The following is a 15351-nucleotide window of genomic DNA, read 5'->3' as shown; positions in this document are numbered from 1 at the left end:
ATCTTACTCCTTCCGTTTGAAATTACTTGTCATAAAAATGGATGTATTTATAACTAAAATACATCTAGATATATTTATTTTTTGGACGAGTAATTTCGAACGAAGGAAGTAGTTGACTAAAACTTTGAGAAGTCTCGGTGGAAGCATCAACCGTCGGTTCCTTACTTGCTTCAAATTCACGTTGGGAGTGAGTTTGTCTCGTTTCAGCCTCTCAACGTATGCGTCAGCTAGAATCCAAACCCCACCCTGGGGGGGGGGGGGGGGGGGGGGATACACGGCCATCTCATATATATAGCGGTGCGGCGCCGGTCGTCGTCACGTTATTTACATGTTACATACTAGGAGTACATTGTTTGGGCGGTCAGGGGACGAAGTACATGGGGTTGGGCACTTTGAAGACGCGGTCGCCGGCGTTGTCGCCCTGGAGGTCGCTCCACTGGTCGCCGACGTTGCCGCGGATCCGGTACTCCTCCGCCGCCAGCCGCCGCCGCTCCGCCGACTTGAACACCACCGAGCTCTGCCCGCGGTACCCGGCGCTCCTGCATGCACACACACCGCACCGTCAACATCCGTCCACCGGACACAACACGGTGCCAATCAGTCCGTACGTGCATGTGTACCGAGCAATGATACATGTGGACGGCGAAGTATCTGTCGCGGCTCACCAAGCTCACGTCAGCTCGCTGTCCAAGAATTCAGTGGAACGTAGAATGTGCACGTATGTACTCCTATGTAATATGGACAGCTATAATATACTGTGCGGTTGGAAGTTAGCTCAGTTCTAGTTGCTACTGGAGGAATATATCCTTCCTGATCTTTTTTGTTTTTGTGCGTGCTGTCACTCGCACGCGAATTTCTCGTACCATAGTACGATGTACCAAGTCCATGGCCGTGAGAGGAAGAAGCCAACAGCACGGTCCATGTCAGTACCTACGTATGTGTGACATACGACCGAACGTGTCTTAAGGTAGTGTAACTTGTAACTCCGCTCTCTTTTACTTCTCCCTCCGATCCATGTTACTTGTCACAGTACGGCTTCGATACAGAATGGTGCATGAAACTGGTCAAAGATGGTGTTCTGTTCGAGTGTTGCCGGAAAAAAATGGGGACTGCCACGCGTCGGCTGGCTGATCTTTTTAAGAGATTCGCCGTCTAGCGAGCCATCGAATCTGACAATGGTACTTTGCAACAAATATCTTGTTGCGGAGACAGAGAGGTTATGTTGTGGTTTTTTTTTTGCAACATAGATTGTGTTGCCAGATTTGTTTTTGCAACATGAGTCGTGTTGCAGAATATTTTTGCAACATGAGTAGTGTTGCGGGATTTATTCGCAACATAGGTCAGATTGCGGGATTTAGCCACTGCGGGATCTAGCCCTTGGTCGGTTTGCAACAAGGGCTAGTTGCAGAACCATTTTCTGAAACAACGGATCAGTTGCATTTGCATAACGTGGACATGAAGGGGTTGACTCCCGACCGTAGCCCATCCAACGGAAATGGAGGGGGTGGACGCTCGCATAAGATCGGTTGGTTGAAAGGAATCATTTTCCAGAAAAATAGTGTTTTCTGTTCCGCCTGTATATGCCGTTTTTTTTAGAATCAAAGGTATGGACCGTGGGTAAGTGACCATTTCGTGAGCAGTGTTGGGCTGGGCCGATTCGATCAACCTAGCTAGTCGTACGTAACCCTAAAAAAACTAGTCTTACGTACCTCAAGATGAGCCGGTCGTACCCGGCGAACCCGGCTGCGGCGAGGTTGGCGGCCGTGGACGCGCCGAGAGCCTCCTCGTCTCTCCCGGAGAGAAGAAAAACCCTGAAGCCTCCGCCTTTGAGCACCCAGAACAGCCTCACCATCGCCGGAATCCCCGGGCACGCCCCTCTGCTCGCCCACGCCTTGAACGCCGCCGGATCGTACGCCCTGCATGCACGCGCAACCAAGCACCACAGAACATCCAGTCAGTAGTTCAGTGCATGCATGGTCTGCCGGGAAGCGTTGTGCACGTCGCGCACCCGAACTGCTTGGCCTGGTAGTAGGGCAGGTTGGAGAGGCAGGTGTCGTCGATGTCGAGGACCCAGGCGTCGAGGCCGTCGTCGCCGGCGGGGGCCTGGCTGGCGTAGGCGGCGATCTGGTCCGCCGCGCTGCTCACGTCCCGGCCGTACTGGCCCCAGGACATGTAGGCCCAGACGTAGCCGACGCAGGGCGCCGGCACCGCGCGCCAGAACTTGGCGTTGTTGGCCTCCACCATCACCCGCCAGCTCAGGCAGCCGCCGGGGTCGTCCCCGCCCGGCGGCCAGAACCACGGCGCCCCGCCGGCCACCTGGACCGCGGCGAGTGAACCGACTAGCAGGGCCACAAGCCACCGCCGCAGGTCGAGAGCGGCCATTGCTGGTAGCTCAGGAATGTGTGCTCGCGTCAAGGAAAGCAACGGCTGGCTGTGGCTGGTCATCCACACCATTTCGTCAATGAGCGTGCGTGCATGGAATTTTATGGGCGCACGCACGCAAACGCACTCGGATTATTCCCGTGCGTGCAATGCCACCTTTTGCTTTTGGTGGACAATGCCCGGTGGAAAAGGCAGCCGCGGCGGGCTAAAGCGCGGTCACCGCGGCGAATTAGCGGGGAGATACGCCGGTGGCTTTGGATCGGGTGCAGTGAATCCACCTCAGCGCCATTCGCACGCACCGCCGCCGCTCCGGCCGCGCAACACGTGGACCCAATCGAAACTCCCGGTAAGACCGCAGGCAATCAAGTTGACAATTGGGATGACAAATCAAAGGAATTAACCTCGGTGCTTCTTGGCAGCACAAACATTGAGCTAGTGAAAGCATCTACTCGTGTACTTTTCTGGTTAATTTTTTGAATGGGCGCCACTTTTGTGGTTCATGCATGCATGGTGCATGCATTTGAACATAGTAGTATATGTGATCCGCGTAAGCACACGGCGACAATGCACACGATATTGTCCGATCTTGGCTGCGCCGGCGGGCACAGGCGGGAAACGTTTGTCTGCACAAAGAGCGCACGAGTCAGCACGACGTACCGGAGCTCAGTGAGTACGTCGATCGGTCTTCCACCAACTAGCTCCGCACGGGGAAGAAGAAAGATTCGGTGGTTACTGGACGTGTTACCACTCAGCAAAGCGAGATCGGGGAACAGTAATTTGATGCTCTACGCATGAACAGCGGTGGCCACACGCTGGGTCGCTAGTGATCACTCCCCACGCAGCATCGATCGATTAGTGGCATGTAGCTGCTAATTAATCAATTGTCTACGACTACATACGCCTATGGTAGTACTCCTAGCCACAGGACAGTCGGACACGGCCATATCTTGCAGATCCTGGTGGCTACGTCGAACTGGGACATGCATCTAGGCTAGATTGGAGTATATGTCAGAAGCGGAATGTGCGCGAAGTTTCGCGTGGATGCAACGACACTGGATATGGTCGAGGACGAGGAGTCAGTTATCAGCGCGCGCTTGCAATGCAAGTTGGAGCGATGCGTCGATGTTGAAAAGGAATAAGACTGTTGGTGCCTTGAGGCGGAGGCATATGCACAGAGGGAGGGAGGTTGTGATGCCAGACTTAACCACCAGTGGATAGCTTAGCAGCTAGGAAGCTAAATCCACAAGACTTTGCAAGAATTGGGTGCCCTTTTCAGACCAATAGCTGCCGGACTTTTTTGCCCCGGGGAGAATAGCTGCGGAACTAATGCTTGCTATGGCGACTGGAATCGTGTGGTACCTGGGGTGGAGGAGACTGAGACCATAAGGAAAAGCTGTTTATTTTTGCAGGCAATCCCTATTTACCGCCCCAAAACCCTATTCATCGTCTTAAGCGTCAGTTATAGATGTTTGGGCAAACCGGCGCACCCTCGTTCGCCACGTATGTCGCGCGCGCCAGGTTCCTGTTCGACCCGTCCATGTAGTTTTTTTTTCTCTCACCAGATGTAGGTAGGGTTTATAGGAGGGAAAAAGCTTCCAATCAACCGGCCGATCTTTCTCGCTGCATCCGTCGCTCACGCGTCCGTCATCTCACGACCCATTGGTCCACTGGATCATGAGGGAGCGTGACTCGCATGAAGACCTGGTGCACGTGCCTGGGCCCTACTACCTGGGCCAACCCTATTCATTGCAAATAAATTCCGCAACATCAGTAATGTTGCAAAACTTGCTCCCGCAACATCACCTACGTTGCATGAACGTGAAGGCAAAAAAAATTCTGCAACATTACCTTTGTTGCATAAAAGTGGAGACAATTTTTTCTGCAACATCACCACAGTTGCAAAGTTTTCTGCAACAATACCATTGTTGCAAAAGTTACATCATGTCTCCGCAGAAAGTCTTTGTTTCAGCAACAACCAACTTGCTGCAATTCGTGAAGTCACACGATAACGCTTCAGAGTGGTTTGCAACAAAGTCGTTGTTGCAGAGGGATGAGCGTAACAACTAGCTTGTTGCAATTTGTGACGCTCACGTGGGGAGATCTAACGGCGTGGGAGGTGGTTGAACCTTCCCGAACTTCAACCGACAGACGCGTAGCACGGCCCTTGTTTCTGCAACACCACACTTATTGCAGAAGGAAGGTGGGGAACGTGGGTGGTACCTTGGACGGCCAGCAGCGCGTCCATCCAACGGCCAGCCAGGCGGCGGAAGTTTTTAACTAATCCACCGGCGGACGCGTAGCGCAGCCCTTATAGAAGTGGTTCTCCCTGGTTTTCCCCATACGAGTTTCGTACTGTTTTTCTTTTCCCTTTCCTTTTTCTTTTCTCCTTTTATTTTCTCATTATTTTTCAAAATTTACGGAATTTATTTCAAAATCATTACCTTTTCTTAAATTGGCAAAAAAATCATATTCGTAAGGATTTTTAATTTTAAACTTTTTCAAATGAGTCTACTTTTTCCCCTTCCTTATGCATAATTTTTATTTCAGTTTCTCAAATTCACGAACTTTTTCAAAATGAACAAACTTTTTCAAAAATTTGTGATTTTTTTACGAATTGTCAAAAAAATTCAAATTATGATTTTTTAAAAACCCATGGTTTTTTTAAATCTATTAACTTTCTTCAAATCTATGAACATTTTCATGTCCTGAATTTTTTCACAATTTTATGAATTTTTTTAAAATTCACAAGCTACATGTAAGTCGCTTGAATTTGCAATTTCGGTCAGTTGATTTTTGAAAAAGAAGCAACCTCGTGAGAGGGAAGGAAGTAAGGTAGGAGCAGCTGCCAACCATCTATCTCAGGGATGACAGGCTCGCCGGTGATCTATCTTAGGGTGGCAGGCTAGCCAGTGATATATCTTAGGGGTGTGGGGGTGGTGCAGTAGGAAAAAACATGCTTGCTGCCGGGGTTAGAGGGATGCCTGGGGTGACGGTAGCACTGCGATGCATGACAGTTGGAGGGTGGGCGGGGTTGCGAGGCTGGCGCGGGAGCGCCGGCAGCGGCAGGCAGTTAGACCGGTGGTATTTGGCGGTGGGAGGTATAAGATGAACAGGAAAACGCCTAAGGTAGAAGTAGGCGTCTAGTCCTTTGGATGTGCATCCGGCGGGTGGAAATGATCAACTGACCTAAAATGCAATTTCAGTCAATTGGTATCTAACCATTCCCATTCAAATTCATTTTTTTCTAAATTTTGAAATATTTATACACTTCTACTTTTTTTGAAATTTATGAATTGTTTTCAAACCCATGATTTATTTAAAAAAAATTGAATGATTTGTTTCGAAAATCAACAGCCAACTAGTCAGCGATCAACCTGTCCACCTGGCAAACCCGTCGAAGGTCCACCTGTCAACCAGACGTAGCTGCGCTAGCCCAGCACGCGCGCGCAGGCAGGCGCCAGTTTGCATAACTGGCGCTTAAGGCGCAGATTAGAGGGACCACCTATATGCCACTCGTTGCGGCAAAGTGCCGGCATTTCGCACAAGGCGTGGCTAACCTGGGACGGCCCATTTCTAGTGTCACGATCGAGAGATGAAAAAACGCAAAAAATATTTGCCTGGATTTGCCATTTTTTCACAATTTTGTGAATTTTTTAAAATTCATGAGCTACATGTAAGTAGCCTGAATTTGCAATTTGGGTCAGTCAATTTTTGAAGAAGAAGCAACCGCACCAGAGGGAAGGAAGTAAGGTTGGAGTAGCCGCGAACCATGTATCTCAGGGTGGCAGGCTCGCCGGTGATCTATCTTAGGGTGGCAGGCTAGCCAATGATATATCTTAGGGGTGTGGGAGTGCTGCAGGTTTCCGGGGGGGGGGGGGGGGGGGGGTTGCTCGTCGATAGGGTTAGAGGGATGGCCAGGGTGACGGCAGCACTGTGGTAGGCGACGGTTGGAGGGAGGGGGGGTGCGAGGCTGGCGCGGGAGCGGTTAGCCGGTGGTATTTGGCGGCGGGGGGGTATAAGATGAACAGGAAAACACTTGAGGTTGAAGAAGGCGTCTACTCCATTGGATGTGCATCGGACGGCTGGAAATGATCAACTGACCCAAAGTGCAATTTTAGTCAATTGGTTTCGAGCCATTCCCTTTCAAATTTGCATTTTTTTTTCTAAATTTAGAAATATTTATACACTCGATTTTTTTTTGAAATTTATAAATTGTTTATTTGTTTTTCAAATTCATGATTCTTTTCCATTTTGTTTTGTAATTTAATGAATTGTTTCAAAAATCAATAGTCAACTAGTCACTGATCAACCGGTCCACCTGGCAAACCCGTCGAAGGTCCACCTGTCAACTAGACGTAGCTAGGTTAGCCTACCACACGCGCTCAACCGCCAGTTGGCATCCTATATGTTGAAATCACTAGTTAAGGAGTACTCATTGCAAAGATCACTCTCACCTTCCCAGGTTGTGACAAGTGGCGCGCTGCATGTGCGCCACTTGTCGCAACCTGGGAGTTTTCCCTTTTTTCGTAGATTAGTTTATTCAAAACGTTTTATCTCCTAAACCGTGCATTCAAATCTTGAACCGTTTTCACCGTTGGATTTCTCACGTCGAGATCTTCAAAACTAGATCCCATGTTGATAGGTTTTGACGAACTTTTTTTCACAAAAAACTGAACCGGGAGCACGGGTTTTTTACCTTTCCGAAAGAGGCACGCCCGTGCCTCTCGTAAATCACAACCGTGCCTCTCGCGAAGCAAAACCATGCCTCTCGCGAAAGGAAAAAAAGATAAACGCGTTTTTTTTTGTTTCCAAGTAGGCACGGCCGTGCCTCTCGTGAAAGCACAACCATGCCTATTGCGGAAGCAAAACCGTGCCTCTCTCCGAAGGAAAAAACAAAAAACGTGTTTTTTCCCGTTTCAGAGACGCACGGCCGTGCCTTTCGCGAAAGCACAACCGTGCCTCTATCGGAAGCAAAATCGTGCCTCTCGCGGAAGGAAAAAAAATAAAAATGTGTTTTTTTTGTTTCAGAGGCACGGCCGTGATTCCCGTGAAAGCAAAATCGTGACTCTCGCGAAAGGAAAAAAAACGCGTTTTTCCGCGCAAATTTTTTTCAAAATTTTTTGGGTCCAAAAGTTATGGAAGACCGGTGGAAAATTGAAACGTAAAAAAAACCCCAGGAAAAACCGTTTAAAAAGCCGAAAACACGTGCGGAAAAATAAAAAAAATCCAAAGGAAGCGTCCAGGATGCGAAACGTGGCCGGCGGCTGAGAGCGCGCCAAGTGACGCTGATCGTTATGAGGCTCCCAAAGGAGCGCTCGTTAATTAGTTGCTCTCCCTATATGTCGCTTGTTGCCGCAAAGTTCCGGTGTTTCGCAGAAGGCGTGGCTAACCAGGGCCGGCCCATTTCCAGTGGCACGATGACGAGATGAAAAAACGCAAAAAATCAAGCAAGCTTGAGTTGTGACTTGAACCTGCTATCACGTAGTCATTGCTCGCTGTGCTAGCCGCCGTGACCGACAACTTCTCGTGTTAGAATTGCAACGCCGTTTTTAAAGAAACATATATCAACAGCAAAACTTAAACAATAGTTCACGGAAAAAACCGTTTGAGGGAGCTAACGGATGACCTCGTGCAAGTGAGCAACGAAAATAGACACCAGAATTCCAGGGATTTCATAGATAAAATGGCAATCCACCTTATATAAACATTACTGGAAACAGATTTAAAACTATTTTTGAAATTTTGAATGTGATTTTCTTTCTGAAAAAAATTAATATTTTTTGAAACGCAAACATTTTCATATTTCATTACAAAATCTTAAAAACACAAACCATTTATGGGAATCTCAAACATTTTTCAAAAGAAGGTAAAAATGAAAACAAGAACAGTTTTCAAAATTACAAAGAATTTCTTGAAAATGCAAAACATTTTCCGAAAAACAGGAAAACAATTGAAAGCGTGAACATTTTTTGAAATTACGAATAATTTTTTTAAGACATGAACTTGTTTCGAATTCCCCCAAATTTTACTTTTTTTGGAATTCGCAGCAAATTTTGAAAAACATGAACATTTTGATGATGTGAACAAGCGGGAACATTTTTTAAATACCCTGATTTTCTAAAAATTTGTGAACAAACTTTAAAAACATGAACATTTTTTGATATTCCCAATTCTTTTGAAATTACGGATAATTTTGTAAAGCGGATACATTTTCTGAATTTGTGAAGACAAATTAAAATTGTGCATATTTTTTTGAAATTGCGATCAAAATTTCAAAACATGAACAAAATTTGAAAGTAGAAACATTTTTTAAATACCCAAACATTTTCTGAATTAGTGAAAAAATATGAAAAATATCTGAGTTTGTAAACAAAATTTAAAGTAGAACATATTTTTATTCTGGAATTCTAAATTAATTCGAAGTTTCTATTGTTTTGTAAAAGAAGCGAACATCCACTTGAAAATCTAAACTTTTTTGGAATTTTTGAACAAAATTTCAAACAACAGTTGTTGAAAAATAAAAATAAAAATAAAATAATAAAAAGAAAAGAAAAGAAAAGGAGAAACATAAGAGAAAAGGAAAAGAGAAACAGGAAAAAAACTAAAGAAAAAAAAAGGGAGAAAAGAAAAAGTAATAGCAAAATAATCGGCTGGAACCTTTCAAAAGGTTCCCAAAACCGGGATCTGTGGAACGCGCGCCTCGCTGGAGATAGGCCGATCCGTGTTGGTCGATCGGTTCAATTGCATGTGCGCCGCCCCGACAATTTGACATAGAACGCGTCAAATAGGGTATTCCGCTGCGGCCTTCCAAATTAAAGGAGACGTTCCATCAACAAAAATTAAAGTAGACGTGGCATAATCAATCCAATGGTCGTTAAACACAATAGACTGAGATTGTGGGCTGCCTTGCATGGTGGATGATTAAAACTAGAGGTCACGCGCGCTTTGCTGCGCCGAGAATACATACAATTGACATGCTGGAAATAGAAAAGATTGACATGTGCTGGCAAAAAGGTTGTTTCTCAGTTGAGTCGTTATGCGAATATGCAGGTAGGCCGTACAGCTCAGAGCTTATTGTACCATCTTTGATCCATACTACACAAGAGCCTCAACCACTTTATTATATACCCATGAGCAATAGAAAATAGAAAGGAAAACGTTTAAAATCATCCGGATGATTTCTCCCTCGCGTAAACCACCTCTTCCGCACGACACGTGCCATGTGAGGGCCCACGCACCGCTCTCATCTCCAGCCTTATCTCCTCCCGTCCTCTCGTCTTCTTCGGGTCACTTTCCTTTCCCAATCTCTCTCGTCTGCCACACTAAGACCACCGATCCTTCTTTTTTTTTGAAAAGGAGGATTACCTCCGGCCTCTGCATCAGTCGATGCATGTAGCCATATTATTACAAATCGCAACAAAGTCTGAACAAAGTCTTACAATCCAAGGAAGCTCAAAATCCTGAGAAAAAGGAGAAAAACAATCTGTAAAGCGCCACATCCGGCGATTAAGAACAGGCTATGATGCCTACACACCTAGGCTATTATTAGCTCGCCATCCAAATCGGCTGAAGATAGCCCGTGCTACCGTCTCCCAGCGGTTGCACCAAATAACCATAAGCTCCCTGTATTCCGCATGGTGAGTAACGACCACATACGGATCTAAGTTGTAGTTCTGTAGATAACCTGCAAAAAATTATTGAATGTTGTGCCATTAAAAATCATATCATTTCTAGTGTTCCATATAGCCCATAATAAAGCATATATCCCTATCCGAATATGTTTAGCAATGTGTATGTCTATTCCATTAAGCCACGTCCCAAATAACGTGTTTATGCTTATTGGAGGATGAAAATTAAAAGCTATATGAATGGATCTCCATAACAATTTTGCAAGTTGACATTCGAGAAAGAGGTGTTTAATCGTTTCGTTTTGATCCAAAAACAGCACCTTGGATTACCAACCCAATTCCTTTTCATCATCAGATTATCTTTGGCCACCGATGCTTCAAATAGTGAGGACCGCTTAACATCTCTCGCCATAGCAACAGCCCGCCACTGCTACAAGCAAAACGAGGCCTGCAGTCACCACTGCGGATCCCTCGCCATGACAACAGCCGCGGCTGCTGCAAGCAAAAGATGGCGTGCAGCCACCGCTGTCGCATCCCTCGCCATGGCAGGAGCTGCCGGTGTTTTTGCGGAGGGAGGTTTCCATGTTGCGAGCCAGAGTTGGGGAAGGCGTCATGCGTGCTGCCACGACCCCGCGGATCTCGACAGGACGGCGGAGCTTCAATGCAGCGCACCCGGTGCTGCGACCTGCGTATGTCGCCGGAGACAGAAGCTGACAACGCAACACACATGACGGTGCGCACGCGGCGGCAGAGCTTCAATGCAGCGTTTGGGGGGGTGGCGGCGCCTCCTCGGCTGCCACCGGTGCTGCGATGCAGGTTCATCGACGGCAGCCGGCGCTGCAACGCGGTGCTCCTCGGCAACTTCCAGTGCTGCAACGCAGCGCTCGTCGGTGCTGCCTGCGTTGCTATGCAGCACTTGCGTCGCTGCGGAGACGACCCAGTGATGCGCGATGCAAGGCTCGGCGTCGGCGGCGGTGCTCTGGTGGAGGCAGTAGTGCTGTAGGAGCAGAGGCAGTGCTGCAAAGTATCCACCGTCGGGGTACGGGTGGCATAGCTGCAAACTAACATACATGGAGGCACCGACGGCGAGGACGGTGGCCGGTGTCGCTCTGACTTTTTGGAGCTCCTTTACTGTACCCCGAAATGATTAGGCACCGTTCATTTTACTTAATCCAACGGGCTGTGCGATCTGGTACTCCAGCAGCAGTCCCACGGAGTACTAACCGGGTCCGTGACAGGGGTAAAAGGGTAATCACCACCTGTTATAATTATCTTTTTTTAGTAGGACCGAACCTAAACTTTCGCCCTAATCCATTCGTACGCTCGCCCCTCGTCTCCACCCCTTCTCCATCTCCGGCGGCCCCTCGTCTCCACCCCTTCTCCATCTCTGGCGGAGGGCGGCGGACGCCTCCGTCTTCTCCAACTCCGGCGGAGGCGCCTTCTCCAAATCCGGCGAGAGCCACGGCGGACGTATTTGGCGAGGTTCTCCATCTCCCCTCGTCTCCACCCCTTCTCCATCTCCGGCGGCCCCTCGTCTCCACCCCTTCTCCATCTCCGGCGGAGGGCGGCAGACGCCTATGTCTTCTCCAACTCCGGCGGAGGCGCCTTCTCCAAATCCGGCGAGAGCCACGGCGGACGTATTTGGCGAGGCGCCTCCGCCTTATCCATCTCTGGCGTACGGCTTCGGCGAGAGCCTCTCCGGTGGCGGATGCGGCAGCCACCGCGGCCGTATTTGGCGAGGCGCACGCCTCCTCCTTCTCCATCTCAGGCGCTGTCCTCTCCCTCAACCACGTGGCTGCGCCGACCGGCTGCCCTCCACCCCTCAACCTCCGCTCGTCGTGCAGCTGCTCCATCGAGGTGCGCCGGAGTTGGCTCCACCCCTCAACCTCCGCTCGTCCAGCAGCTGCTCCATCTAGGGGCGCCGGAGCGTGTAGAAAGGGGATTTTTCTGTCAAGATGATGGCTTTTTGTAAGACCACCCAGCCCTTCGCATTATCTTTGGTAATTGCTTTAGCATGGATGAAATCAGATAATAGATTATGATGTTGAGTACATGATAGACACCATGTTTTGTCCATTTTTTTGTAGCTCAATGTCTCTAACAAATAAGAACTTGCAATGTTAGAAAATATGTTTTCTCCATTATTTTGTAGCTCACTGCAAGGCCAGAAAACAATCCTTCATTTCTTGACGTATTGGATATGTTGGTATTTGGTCAGTGTCCAAACATGAGTAGTAATACAAGATACCGTGTTAACATAAAGAGACTCATGAATACAAATAATGAAGTCGCACACCAAGTGCCGGATAAATAACATCAAATTGTTGCTTACAAACTGAATTATTGAGCAAATTGTCGCACACCAAGTGCCGGATAAATAACATCAAATTGTTGCTTACAAACCGAATTATTGAGCAAATGGGAGAACGTTTGATTTAAGACGAATGTCTATGCGAAAGCCATATCTACTGTGTAGATATATTCCTGGTGCTCGTCCTGGACCTCTTTCTTTTTTTTGTAGAAACTCCATCTTCAGGAATTGCCTTTGTCTGGTCTGGCTGCTGTTTTTTCCGGAGTGAATTTCTGTCACTGTTGAGTATGTCATGTGCAAGTTGTCTCCTGTACATATCTATATCTTTCTGCATACAAATGGTGAACAGTTAAATAATCCTGGAATGTACGCCATCTGTATGTAAAGTACTTCCTTAACCAAGGAAGTAATGTACAGTGCACCCATGAAATAGTCTAAATATGCGCACCTTTGAAAATGTTTTCGATAGTTTGGATCCCGTCCAAAGCATTATGTACTTGAGAAGGTAGAGTCCACAAGAGCTCCTGCAAGTATGAATTAGGATTGAATTGCCTTGGTCGAGTTTACAAATTAAGAACATAGTGATGAACGTGTGTACCCGTCTTTCTGGGTTGGCAGCCCTTTGATTGTCGTCTTGTTCCATGAGGCCACGTTGAAGTCTGGCCAGTTTGTTGGGTTTGGAAGTTGTTTAATTCTTTCTTCAGCCTTCTGGAACCACGCCGTTATCGCTTCCAACTGAAGAGTGTTTGTTGGTATTCAGTAATGCATATAAACCTACAAGTTGCACTAGTACTAGGAGGACAAAAGGATATTCTCACCGCATGATCCAGTTCATCTGTTGGACCAACACCAGGGGCTGAATTGAGAATCTGAACTTCTCTTTCTGCCGCATCTAGGGCTGCCAGATACCAGTGTAGTCCAGAGTTCAAGGGTAAAAAATCTGCATAAACATATATGTTAGAGCAAGGACCAAACAATTAGTAAATAAAATTCAGCAGGTAGTTATTGTGTTGTACCATGTCATGATCAAGATACGCAATGATCCTTTCGATCGAATGAGCCTTGTCAATTCTTGAACTCCTTGCTATACAGTGATTTTCTATATCTGCAACGAGCTTTTGCACATTAATTGTGCTCTCAACAAAGATTTTTTTGCCATCTCTTATGTCAAACTCTCCCTCTGGTGGGCGATTGATATATATGCCAGCATCAATGGCCTAGTATTGCAAGTGAGCACTAATTAGTGCATATTTCAGTGCAGATGTAATAAGTGAAGCATGAAATACTTACCAAGGAATCCACATATCTGGCATCGTTGTCCGACAACTTATTGGCTGTTAGGGAATGCATGGATGATTTCTTTAGTGTTATTTCAGCAATTTGGGCCAAAGGCGTTTTATCATCTTGTCTGTTTACCCATTGTAGTGTTTCTTTCAGACCTGCAATTAGTAGGTGGATTTATCTATGTTATAAAGAAAGCACAATGGTATACAACTACATGACAGGCAACGATTTCTGCGACATACCACGAAGTTGCCTCTTTTCGTGGTCATAGTATGAATACTCGTCTTCTTTATTGGTCTTTGATTTCCTGTTTGACCGACGCACCGTCCCGTTGGCTTTACTGTTTGTATCATCCTCATCACCTAGATTAGTGCCTGAAAGCCCTTGCTGCCGCTTGGCAGGTGTCTCGCTGTCATGTTCACGAGATTCTCTTTGCTCTTCATCATGTTCAGATTCTCCTTCGTCTTCATCATGTTCAGATTCTCCTTCCTCATGTCTTTTGTGTTGTCCCTTGTGCCATGTGCACTTGTTGCCCTTCTTACAAAAAGGCTTGTACATAAAGGAGAATGAGAGTTTAACACGCAATAACACACAAATAGATACGTAAACTATCTTTTAAATTACCTCAATTTCTTCATCTGATATATCGGGGAGAACGAACTTATTAGCCTGCATGGGAAATAAGTGGTGCTTGCTATCACACATCATTTTTGCAACATAAAATTGTGCATTAGTGAATAAGACTTTACCTCCAAACACTTGACAACACGAAGCAGGGTTCTGTTGGTCAGGCTTGTATTGTGTTCAACGTCAGTTAGACCGTCAACAAGTGGCTTGAAGTACTTGTATTCGTCCGTGTATTCTTTCTCAATGACTTTATTCTCTATTACTTGCACAGTTCTATGAATTTGTTGCAACGTCCGGCCCTGCATATACAAGGATGAATATAGTTAGAATACGTTTTGTAGTATGAAAATGCAGTAAATATGGTTCTGATTGCGCGTACTTCATTGCTAGCATAGACAGGTCTGTGTAGAACGTACTCCACGTCACTCATGAGGTGCTCAATAATCTATTTTGAATAATATAAGATGAATAGTTAGTACATGATAGTAAAGAAAGTAAAACTCAATTATGTGGCACGATCATGTACACAATCCTTTACTTACATCTCCCTCGGCGAAGCTGGCATGTTCCCTCTTTGCCACCTTCTCCTTGTCCCACGATTGTATCAAAGGCTTCTGTCGAGGAGAGTAATCTATATCTATATTGTGCTTAACTTTGTTCACATAAAATTTCTCCCAGTACCACACCTGCATTGCAACATAGTCAAAATAAATGAGTCGCAAAACCGTAGCTCAAGTACATTGTTACGCGGAAATAAATAGTCATTACGTATTACCTGTAAGAGAGCGAGGTTGCCAGCAAGATTTGTTTGCTTATTGTTCTTGTACTGCTTCAAGCTCGCAATGAGGTGATCAAGTGTCAGGGTTGCCCAATTTATCTTATTTACATCACCATCATCCAACATAAGGTTCAAATATTCTGAACTGACTTGTGACTTTGTACTTGGACATAGCAGTCGACAAATTGCACACAAAGCAATTCTCCTCAAGAAGTGTTCGTCCGTAGATCCTTTGCTTTCTCTTATTTGTTGCACCAGACCCTTGTAGGTGATTGCTTGCTCTTTTGGGTCTACGTATAATCTGAACAGTTGGGCTTGTTTCTGTTTTCTTTCGGACTCAA

At 46.4% G+C, this 15351-nt stretch overlaps 1 protein-coding gene across 1 annotated transcript; it reads right to left on the bottom strand.

Moving 5' to 3' along the window:
- Nucleotides 1-288: 288 nt before the first annotated feature.
- LOC123048693 (acid phosphatase 1-like) lies at nucleotides 289-2471 on the bottom strand. Its single transcript, XM_044471737.1, has 3 exons — nucleotides 2009-2471; nucleotides 1710-1916; nucleotides 289-539 (listed from the first exon to the last, which is right to left on the bottom strand). Exons 1-3 carry the CDS (start codon nucleotides 2452-2454, stop codon nucleotides 362-364), a joined length of 831 nt encoding a protein of 276 aa, XP_044327672.1. The 5' UTR covers nucleotides 2455-2471; the 3' UTR covers nucleotides 289-361.
- Between the last annotated feature and the right edge of the window lie 12880 nt (nucleotides 2472-15351).

The sequence above is a fragment of the Triticum aestivum genome, chromosome 2D (genome assembly GCF_018294505.1).
Source record: "Triticum aestivum cultivar Chinese Spring chromosome 2D, IWGSC CS RefSeq v2.1, whole genome shotgun sequence".
NCBI lineage: Eukaryota > Viridiplantae > Streptophyta > Magnoliopsida > Poales > Poaceae > Triticum > Triticum aestivum.
Note: the sequence above shows the minus strand (reverse complement) of the source record. Positions and strands in the feature narration are given on the sequence as shown.

Excerpts from the sequence above, each read along its gene's own strand:
- LOC123048693 (XM_044471737.1), bottom strand. The coding sequence starts at position 2,454 with ATGGTGTGGATGACCAGCCACAGCCAGCCGTTGCTTTCCTTGACGCGA. Across the intron at positions 1,917-2,008 it reads TACCAGGCCAAGCAGTTCGG|GGCGTACGATCCGGCGGCGT; the intron begins GTGCGCGACGTG and ends GCGTGCATGCAG. Across the intron at positions 540-1,709 it reads TACGACCGGCTCATCTTGAG|GAGCGCCGGGTACCGCGGGC; the intron begins GTACGTAAGACT and ends GTGTGCATGCAG.